The sequence below is a fragment of the Centruroides sculpturatus genome, unplaced genomic scaffold, assembly GCF_000671375.1.
Source record: "Centruroides sculpturatus isolate CEXI.00-Female unplaced genomic scaffold, Cexi_2.0 scaffold795, whole genome shotgun sequence".
Classification (NCBI taxonomy): Eukaryota; Metazoa; Arthropoda; class Arachnida; order Scorpiones; family Buthidae; genus Centruroides; species Centruroides sculpturatus.
This window is the reverse complement of record NW_019385121.1, coordinates 344,418-356,229: the sequence shown is the minus strand read 5'-3', so window position 1 is coordinate 356,229 and position 11,812 is coordinate 344,418. Positions and strand designations below refer to the sequence as shown.

Here is an 11,812-nt window from a genome sequence, read left to right as displayed (position 1 = left end):
ACAAAAGGCATCTGCAATCGTGAACAATTGACGAAAAAAGTATACATTTATCAGATAATAAACAAAGACTCATTTTGTAAACAATTTACCTTTTGTATATACAACTGACAAGATTACCTTTCAAATTATAAACAGACTCAATCCCAAGCGGTCTTTTGATCGTCGGACATACAAAAGAAATGAACAGATAACGCCTAACTTAAGCGCGGTTTACAATAACGAATATGATTAATCTTAACACTCTACTATGTCATCCAAATGAAGTAGAACTGATTCTTCTGCATCAAACAAGAAAAGAAAAACTTTATCTTTGGAATGTACGTGTAAAGTTAACATTATTAAAGACTTCGATACAAAAATGAAAATTTGTGAATTGGCAAAGAAGTTTGATCTACCGGAATCGATGGTCAGAACAATTATAAAAGGTAAAGAAAAAATTCTCGAAGCTGTAAAAAATGCTCAATCTTTAAATTCAAGCATCATTCGTAAATGTCAAGGTATTATCGCTGAGATGGAAACAATGTTAAAATTATGGTGTGATAATCAAGTTAATGTGAAAAATTGTATAATAATATATTTTGTTATACGTATGTATTATCTAAGATTTTACTAAACATTTTTTTTCTAAATTATTGTTTTCTTTAGTCTCCGGTCCCAATTAAAAATAATTTGTATGTATTTATATGCAAAATTATACCCCGACTTATGTGAATTCGACTTACGCGGTTATCGCTCGGTCCCACCTATTGCGTAAGTCCAGGGTATGACTGTATATCTAATTTAACATTTCTTCAATGTAACTTTAGATTTATTTTAAAATAAAATAATTTTTATAATAACTTTTAAAATTCTGGTGTTTATACAATAAAATAATTTTTGTTTTATAGTATAAAGAATTTAAAACGAAAAAATTAGATCCAGACTACAGGTTGAAGAGAAGAAGATTATTAACATCAACCACAGCATCTTCAAGCAGACTGACTAATTTAAAACGAATAAATTATAAAGAAGATTCAGATGTAGAAATTTTAAATGTGTTTAAATCAAGTACAAAAAATCTTGATAATGATATAGATTCAGTTACAGAGGATTCTTCAAAGAAAGTTAAAAAAAATGGAAATTTAAGTAATAAAAGTGATAAAAGTAATGGTTTACCAGAGTGTGCAGCTAATTATGATAATTCTTTTCAAGTAAATTCTCAATCTTCAAAATGTGAAAAGGTAACCTATCAACTTATTGAATATAAAAAATATATTCTTCAAAATATATTAAATAGATATACAGTCAAGCTTCAATTCAGTGCTGCTACTTTTTTGTCACTGAAATTGGTACTAAATTGAGTGTGCGCTAAGCTGAAATAACCCAAACAATAAGAATTATAAATTCAACTACTCAAAACTGGATATACATTAATAAACACTTCACATATAACTAATATCCACCATCTTACCTTATCCAATGGACACATATCAACTAAAGTCTACAGGAAACCTATACATCATCTGATCTTCATTCCTGCCTCTTCTTGCAATCTGTTTTTCTTCTGATGGCCTGACAAATGGGTAAAGGCCTGAGGATTAGGGCACTGAAGCCTTAATTCATCAGGCCTTCACCCATTTGTCTGACACTCAAGATGGGAATAAGGAACTCTTAACTATCACCCAGTATGCCAGACAACATAGCTAGTAGAGTTTCTCATTTTTCTGTCCTTTGCTTGTCCTGGGATTTCGAGAAAAAGCAAACTTTCCTGGGATCCTGGGAAATCCTGTAATATAATTAATTATTTTTAAGATATAAAATAAATCTTGAAATCAAATGATATAATTATTTTTAATTTTTTAAAGTAATTTTATATGTTCTGCAGCCTCCAAAATAATAATAATAATAATAATAATAATAATAATAATAATGCTGTATAAAATATGTATTAATAGTTATCTTTGAATTACGTAGAAATTTTCAGAAATAGAAAAAATGTATTAAAGTTTGTTGGAAACTGTTTACAACAAAAAAAAAAAAGCCTTTGAATCAAGTTGAAAATTTAAAAAAAACAATAAACTTAGATCAAACTTCTAACTTAGAAGGTAATTTTTGTTTTTTAAATAAAACAAATACAATTTACAATAATACAAAATATTATTGTAAATTTTTATAATAAGATTTTAAAAAGCCAAAATGATCAATACTCCGATCACTCAATCTGGTTCTTATTTTAGTAATGAAAAATCCTGCTATCCAGAATGCCCTTTCTGATTTAATTGATGTGGGTGGAATAGTTTATAATGCATTTAAGAGAAGACAAATGTTGTGTTTTTTTACTTGTAGCCTTGAAGATTTCTAGTTTGTTTTTGAAATGCGTTACAGTACTTTTTTGCTGTCTAGTATTCTTTATTTGTCTACCGCAGCTGCTTTAATAGCAGCATCACATTTATAGTCCAATAATTCGGCAGTTCATTTGGCTTTAATAATCAGGTTTATGAAGAAAAACTTTATACTTGCATACTTCATACTTGTTTGTATCCTTGCCCAATTTGCACAATCTGACATAATGCAACTATTGAAGCTACTGGGCATGGTTAAAAATTAAGACAACATATGTGCAATATCTTGAATAATTATTCAAGATATTACAGGTCTTAAAAAGTAAAGAATTTTCAGTGTCCTGCCAAAAATAGGCTACATATTGATTATTAACAATCTGTGACATGCCATAACGAAGAAAAATTTAAAAAACAAATAAGCAGACTTAAAATTAATACAGATGTATTCTGACAGTTTATGAGTTAATTATACTTTCTATTTGCAAAATTTCCTCAACCTTAAGACAAAATAAGAAAAAAGTGAACTTTTAAGAAATTTGTGGGATTTCCCGGGNAGAAAAATTTAAAAAACAAATAAGCAGACTTAAAATTAATACAGATGTATTCTGACAGTTTATGAGTTAATTATACTTTCTATTTGCAAAATTTCCTCAACCTTAAGACAAAATAAGAAAAAAGTGAACTTTTAAGAAATTTGTGGGATTTCCCGGGGTTAAAAAACAGCCAGGATCCCATTAGAGAAACCCTAATGGCTACTCTCTGAACACCATCAAAGGTCTAATTCATTGTCATTCCACTGCCTCTGGCATGCCTAATAGTTAGTCCTGCACATTGTATACAAAGCTATTATGTACAACAGGAGACTGTCTGCCCTGTACAAGGAGATGGCCAGAAACAATAACTTTTTGTTAGCTTTCAGAAGTCTCTCAATTTTCATCCTCCTCTGCAATACTAAATACCATCCAGATATGCACCTCCAACCTGGTGTTTATACTATTCCTTTTTTTGGGTCACAGAGCCAACCATAACTTACAATATATGGGTGCTACAGGGTGAGCTTTAAACACTTACCTCAAAGAACATTGGACTTCCATCATGAAAGGGTTTGCCAATATGGCATTAACAATCTTCGCCTATGACTCAAACATAGATGTACTGTACATTTCAACTGAGCACACCTTCAACATAACACCTCCCACAAAAAATGGCTTAGATATTTAGAACAATTAGAAATTTGTAAAGCCATGAGAAATAATGCAGCTATCAACTTACATCTATTCCTCTTTATGTACAATCATTGATTTTTTCTTTGTAGGAAAAATGCTTTATTTAAAAATTTTTAAATTTAACTTTTTGTTAAAATTACATTGCTGTTTAAAAAAAGTTACTCTTTTTGTTGAAAGATTGATTTTAAAATTACGTGTTTCTAAGTCAAGAGTTCATTTTAAACACAGTTCAGTACTATTTGTTTATCAAAGAATACTGTTTGTTGATTTACGTTACCTTGTATTTACTAGATTTACATACAAATAATAATGATAAATGATGATAAAATAAAAAGCTTGTGTTTTGTTAGTAAATTGCTTATTTTTTCATTACACTGAAGTTGTGGATTCTATCAAACATTTTTCTACAGGATGTGTGTACGGTATTTTTTTAATGTGGAAGTCTTTGAATCATATCAACTGTGCAAAAAGAGGGCTAGATGTATTCAATGTTCAGTAAATGTTGTTTTATTATATCGATATTCCACCCTAAGAAATGTGAGGGTCAAGGAAAGTCAGGGAATTCAAAACAAAAATTTGAGTAGGAACCCTGTACGTAGAACAGCAGATAGATCACATATCAGATATCTGGAGTTAATGGAGATGTACAGAGGGACCCAAAAGTCAAAAGCCATCAACTGTAAAGAGGATAGTGCAATCCTGAACCTGTGAAAAATATATATAAATTCAACAAAAGCACATTCCATGCAAGTTGCTATGTACAAACATTCCATCAATCANTGATATTTTAGATTCCTCTTCTGACAGTGATTATGATTCCAATTGTATAGATAAAAATAAAAGAAAAATTAAAGAAAAGAAAGTAAGTACAATAAGTTTTAAACTATGAATATTTTTATTAAAAGTTCTTAGTACTTTTTAAAAAATTTTTGTCATGTAAATCAGATCATTATTACAATTTGAACACAATCCACAGCTTTACATGTAAAAGTCAATTTGAAAATGGGTGTAGATCATTTACCAACTTTAACTTTCAGTGACAAACAGCTTTTACTTTGTCTAAAGTAGTCATGAACAACCTGTAACCCAGCAGCAGACTGTAGTGGGCCACATGAGCTCAAGCCACATGTAGTCTGTGTAGTCCTAATGGTCCTAATTTTCTTGTTTTCTGTCTTGTGCCATTATACAACTCTATAAAGAAACATGATAAAGAACATTCAAAGTTATTATGATTATTGAAACAATGTTCTTGTGTATGCAAATGATAAGTGGTGGTGGTGTAGACATTTACACTTTTATCTTGAGCAGTTCCTAGATCAAACAACATAGCCTGATGATATTCATTTAAGATGGAAGAAAACATTTGCTGGATTTCTGTGCGTTACTTTGCTGGTTTTTGGTTATTGAGAGTGTAGTATTTGGATCACTTATGGACATTTCATCATGTGAATGCATATGATATATTGGGTTGTTCGGAAAGTTTGTAGCAATTTTTGATAGCTGACAGTTGAGACACTGATTGACATGAAAATGATTAGAATTGTACAAACCAATGAATATTACGATAAATGACCTTGAGACGTGTCTGTTATAAAAAAAGCCATTAAGATTATTCAAATATTGTTTAATTTGTCTTATTGCAAAATGGATGCAAACAACATGTATTATCGATACTTGTTTCTTTTTTTTATTATAAAGGAAAAAATTCTGTACAAACAGCAAAAAAGATATATGATGTTTATGGTGGGAGTGCTGTAGAAGAATCAACTGTTCGAAAGTGGTTTGCAAAATTTAAAGTGGGTAATTTCAGCCTTGAAGATGCTCCCCACTCAGGAATACCTCCCATTATTGAAGAGGACCAGATCAACGCATTATTGGATGAAAACTCTCATTATACAACTTGAGAAATTGCAGACATAGTGAAGTCATCAAACAGTACCATATTTCAACATCTAAAGAAGCTCTGATGTGTGAATCTTTATGACATTTGGATATCTCATGACTTAACGGAAAAGAACTTACTGGATCGCATCTCCATTTGTGATTCTTTTGAAAGATGAAATGAAAATGACCCTTTTCTGAAGCGTTTAGTGACAGGTGATGAAAAGTGGATTGTTTATAACATCAGCCAAAAATGATCATGGGGTAAGAAAAATGAACCACCATTAAAAACTCCAAAGGCTAGTCTTCATCCAAAGAAGGTCATGCTCACAGTCTGGTGGGATTGGAAAGGAATCCTGTACTATGAGCTGCTTCTACAGAATCAAACAATTGATTCTGATAAGTATTGTTCCCAATTGGATAAACTGAACATGGCAATTAAAGAAAAACATCTGGAACTGGCCAATAGAAAAGGCATTGTGTTTCACCAAGATAATGCCAGACTGCACACGTCATTATGAACACAACAAAAATTATTGGAACTAGGCTGGGATGTTTTACCTCACCCCTCATACTCACCCGACCTTGTCCCATTAGACCACTATTTGTTCCGTTCTCTGCAAAATTCCCTTCATGATAAAAACTTTGACACTTTGGAAGCTTGCAAAAACCACATGGATCAGTTTTTTTGTGGGAAAAACTGGAAAGTATGAAGAGGGTATCATAAAGCTCCCTCATAGATGGCAACATATCATTAAAAACAGTGGCACATATGTAATAGAATAAAAGTATATTTTTAGTTTTAAAACAGTTTATTTTATTTCTCTTAAAAATCGCTATGAACTTTCCAACCAAATCAATAAAAAAATTTTAAAAATTAGATTTTTTTTGACTAGTTATTTCTATGTCAATGGAAACACTTCTAAATCCTTAACATTAATTACAATACTTTTTTGCCTTTCTTATAAATCCACAATCTCTCAATTGACTAGAAATTTTCTCTTGATGTATTTCTTTGAAAATTTTTGTTCTGTCTAAATCAATCAACCAAAATCTTTTATATATATTGGAATAATCTCTGTTATGAAGGTGGCATAATAGTTTTAATAACATAACAAAATAATTATAACTTTATGTATATATATTGTTCTTTAGTTTAATCTCAATCATGTTACATAATTTAATCTTTAATTATTTTGGATATTTGGATAAAAACGTTATAAATCTTATATGTTTGGAGTTTATTCAGATTTACTAAGTGGTTCCAAGAATTGTTTTCTGATGTTAAATTAAAGCCATCTTGAATACCATTTGATTTATGAATAGATGACAATACTTGACATTCTGTAATGATATAGTGTATTGAATAATCCTTGCTTTTGCATGAGTAACAACTGTCCCTTATTATTTTAATATAGATATTATTTATATAAAAGGAGTATTTATTCAGATGAATCTGAATTATCAATATTTTCCTGGCAAGTCCAATATTTATGTTTATATATGTTGGGATGTATAAAGCTTGGTTATATCATGGATGGAATTTGGAGTTATTTAGAGCTTTATGATTTTTTAGCATTGAGAAAAGTCTGACATCATTATTGATGAGGAGCCATATTTTTGGTCTTGTTCCATGTTGTCTGAAAATAGATGTGATTCACAAAAAGAAGTAATTAGTAGATAGAACTTTGCTAGCCAAGTACACTTATTGACATAAAAATTAGCACACCAAGAAGGAGTTGTAGTATTGCTGTAAAACTTGGCATGCAGACAAGTCTCAAACAGGTATGGAAATGTAATTCTCTTTCTAACCTGTTACAGGTGCGTCTACTACGTCGTAACGAACCAAAAACGAACCAAAACTAACGTTTTCGAACCCTTATACCGGTTCTTCTTCAGGCTTTTTCGAATCTCTGATGGAAAATGCAGCTCATAGAAACTTTAAATTCGAAATACGTATGTTCGAATGCACGTTTTCCGTTTTCGTCGGTATGTCATGCGCAGTCGACTCCAAAACGGATATTATAAATTACCATTCATAAACGCTAGCCACGCTGTTGATAACGTAATCTCTTCTTTATAATTGATGCATTGATTATCCTTAAGGTTAGCTAAGTATATGCTGGCTGCCTCTAGCCATCTGATATGGTGTACTTGCCGTGTGGTGCGGATAATTCAAATTTAAAGTTTTTATGAGCTGCATTTTCCATCAGAGATTCGAAAAAGCCTGAAGAAGAACCAGTATAAGGGTTCGAAAATTTACACCACACGGCAAGTACACCATATCAGATGGCTAGAGGCGGCCAGCATATATTTGGCTAACCTTAAGGATAATCAATGCATCAATTATAAAGAAGAGATTACGTTATCAACAGCGTGGCTAGCGTTTATGAATGGTAATTTATGATATCCATTTTGGAGTCGACTGCACATGACATACAATGACGGAAACGGGAAACGTGCATTCGAACTTACATATTTTGAATTTAAAGTTTTTATGAGCTGCATTTTCCATCAGAGATTTGAAAAAGCCTGAAGAAGAACCGGTATAAGGGTTCGAAAACGTTAGTTTTGGTTTGTTTTTGGTTTGTTACAACGTAGTAGACGCACCAGTAACAGGTTAGAAAGAGAATTATATTATTCTCTGGTGTGGTGGTAAAGAAGTGTAGGTATGGAAATGATTAGAGTTATAGTGTAATGGCTTATTGCATAATGCTAGCAGAGGGCATTAAAGTGCACTTCCCTTGGCCTATAAAAAAGCACACAAAGGCATCGTATCTGTAGTTTACCTGTTGCAGAGAGATGCTGTATCACTAAAGATGCCTTTATGTCACAATCAAAGACCATATGAACAACTAACTGAGTTTGAGAGGGGAAGGATCATCTGCTTGAGAAAAGTTGGATGGTCATCTCACTGAATAGCCTGCCACCTTGGCCATTTTGACAACACTGTGAGAAGGTTTTGGGACCAGTGGATGAGACCGAGCTCTCACATATGGCACCCAGGCTCAGGACACCCACGACGGACCACTAGCTGAGAGGACAGCCTGGTTCTCCAACAAGCACACACACAGCTGACCATATCATTGTCCGCCATCTGGACACAGGTGGCACCATTATTACAAGCCCCTGTATCTGTCCATACCATTTCGAGGCACCTGGGTGAGTAGCATTTGGTATTGCGGCAGCCATTACATGTGATGCATTGATACCATCCACAGTCGTCTCCATTTGGAGACGAGTCACATCACCATTTGAAGTGGTGTCACTCCCAATTGGATTAGACTGCTACAGAATGGAACCAGGTTTAGTGACTACAGTGACAAATCAGGTTCAGTTTGGGCATTGATGATGGCTGTGTTTGTATCTGGAAGTCCCATGGTGAACATCTCAATCCTGCATATGCTTTGGAGTGGCACACTGTCCCCACAGCTGGTGTGATGGTCTGGGGTGCCATTACATAGAACAGCCAGTCACCTCTAGTAGTGATCCAAGGACCATGATAGCTCGGTGGAATGCTACTGACATCCTGCAGCTATGTGTTTCCTCTCATGGCAAGATCTATTTTCCAACAGGACAATGCTTGACTACACACAGTAAGGTTGTCATAGGACTGCCTCCATCACATTGCACTTCCCTTGCGTGGCTGGTTCTGATTTTTTTTATCTTCACTCTACTGACTGTTATATAACAATCCTTCTATTTACATTATAATAAAATATTAAATATCAAATTTTCTCATTGTGGCTGGTAAATATGCAAAATATCATATTACAGGTGGCAGTTAATGTGTTAAAGAAAATTATAAGTCTTTTTAAGTAGAATGAAAAGAAACAAAATCTGGTAACTCCATGTTGTATTGCATAGCCTAGGGCATTCCTTTCAATGTAAAAAAAAATCTTCATAGAGGAAGTATTTGAAAATTGTGTTTACATATATATTTTAAAGCTTTGTGTTATAATTTTAAAAAGTATTAATAATTTTACCATTTATTTTTACATATAAATCAGAAATGAATATAAAACTTTAATATTTTGTAATTACAGGATTCTTAGAATCTTAATATATTTATACATTCATACCCCGACTTACGCGAACCCAGAGTTACGCGATTTTCAAATCTCGTCGATTCGTCTTTTGTTTGAGCGCCACGCAACTCTTGATTATTCACTCTCCCCCACACTATTGTTCAGCTTAATGTTCGGACATGTCGTGCGGAATCGACGCATAGCTATAATTTATTTTGTGTAATTTATTTCTGTTTGTTATATCTACGGAGACTCGAGACTATGTGGTGATTTCTTGTAACCGTGAATGAACCAGAAGGCGAGATAAGATTAACGAGAACATTTATTAGCTTACATACATCCGACTTGGATTTTACACAAAAGGCATCTGCAATCGTGAACAATTGACGAAAAAAGTATACATTTATCATATAATAAACAAAGACTCATTTTGTAAACAATTTACCTTTTGTATATACAACTGACAAGATTACCTTTCAAATTATAAACAGACTCAATCCCAAGCGGTCTTTTGATCGTCGGACATACAAAAGAAATGAACAGATAACGCCTAACTTAAGCGCGGTTTACAATAACGAATATGATTAATCTTAACACTCTACTATGTCATCCAAATGAAGTAGAACTGATTCTTCTGCATCAAACAAGAAAAGAAAAACTTTATCTTTGGAATGTACGTGTAAAGTTAACATTATTAAAGACTTCGATACAAAAATGAAAATTTGTGAATTGGCAAAGAAGTTTGATCTACCGGAATCGATGGTCAGAACAATTATAAAAGGTAAAGAAAAAATTCTCGAAGCTGTAAAAAATGCTCAATCTTTAAATTCAAGCATCATTCGTAAATGTCAAGGTATTATCGCTGAGATGGAAACAATGTTAAAATTATGGTGTGATAATCAAGTTAATGTGAAAAATTGTATAATAATATATTTTGTTATACGTATGTATTATCTAAGATTTTACTAAACATTTTTTTTCTAAATTATTGTTTTCTTTAGTCTCCGGTCCCAATTAAAAATAATTTGTATGTATTTATATGCAAAATTATACCCCGACTTATGTGAATTCGACTTACGCGGTTATCGCTCGGTCCCACCTATTGCGTAAGTCCAGGGTATGACTGTATATCTAATTTAACATTTCTTCAATGTAACTTTAGATTTATTTTAAAATAAAATAATTTTTATAATAACTTTTAAAATTCTGGTGTTTATACAATAAAATAATTTTTGTTTTATAGTATAAAGAATTTAAAACGAAAAAATTAGATCCAGACTACAGGTTGAAGAGAAGAAGATTATTAACATCAACCACAGCATCTTCAAGCAGACTGACTAATTTAAAACGAATAAATTATAAAGAAGATTCAGATGTAGAAATTTTAAATGTGTTTAAATCAAGTACAAAAAATCTTGATAATGATATAGATTCAGTTACAGAGGATTCTTCAAAGAAAGTTAAAAAAAATGGAAATTTAAGTAATAAAAGTGATAAAAGTAATGGTTTACCAGAGTGTGCAGCTAATTATGATAATTCTTTTCAAGTAAATTCTCAATCTTCAAAATGTGAAAAGGTAACCTATCAACTTATTGAATATAAAAAATATATTCTTCAAAATATATTAAATAGATATACAGTCAAGCTTCAATTCAGTGCTGCTACTTTTTTGTCACTGAAATTGGTACTAAATTGAGTGTGCGCTAAGCTGAAATAACCCAAACAATAAGAATTATAAATTCAACTACTCAAAACTGGATATACATTAATAAACACTTCACATATAACTAATATCCACCATCTTACCTTATCCAATGGACACATATCAACTAAAGTCTACAGGAAACCTATACATCATCTGATCTTCATTCCTGCCTCTTCTTGCAATCTGTTTTTCTTCTGATGGCCTGACAAATGGGTAAAGGCCTGAGGATTAGGGCACTGAAGCCTTAATTCATCAGGCCTTCACCCATTTGTCTGACACTCAAGATGGGAATAAGGAACTCTTAACTATCACCCAGTATGCCAGACAACATAGCTAGTAGAGTTTCTCATTTTTCTGTCCTTTGCTTGTCCTGGGATTTCGAGAAAAAGCAAACTTTCCTGGGATCCTGGGAAATCCTGTAATATAATTAATTATTTTTAAGATATAAAATAAATCTTGAAATCAAATGATATAATTATTTTTAATTTTTTAAAGTAATTTTATATGTTCTGCAGCCTCCAAAATAATAATAATAATAATAATAATAATAATAATGCTGTATAAAATATGTATTAATAGTTATCTTTGAATTACGTAGAAATTTTCAGAAATAGAAAAAATGTATTAAAGTTTGTTGGAAACTGCTTACAA

General features: G+C 32.0%; 1 protein-coding gene across 3 annotated transcripts in view; it reads left to right on the top strand.

The window, feature by feature from the left end:
- The window catches only part of LOC111635047, a 57,761-nt gene that overhangs the window by 35,821 nt on the left and 10,128 nt on the right, over positions 1 to 11,812 (top strand). For 2 of the 3 annotated variants that reach the window (XM_023379897.1, XM_023379896.1), the window contains exons 2-3: positions 4,339 to 4,409; positions 10,700 to 11,032. In XM_023379897.1, coding sequence (XP_023235665.1) covers positions 4,339 to 4,409; positions 10,700 to 11,032 — 404 coding nt within the window. Of the gene's footprint in view, positions 1 to 868; positions 1,221 to 4,338; positions 4,410 to 10,699; positions 11,033 to 11,812 lie in introns of those variants that run through there. The other variant, XR_002758332.1, reaches the window with a different exon arrangement.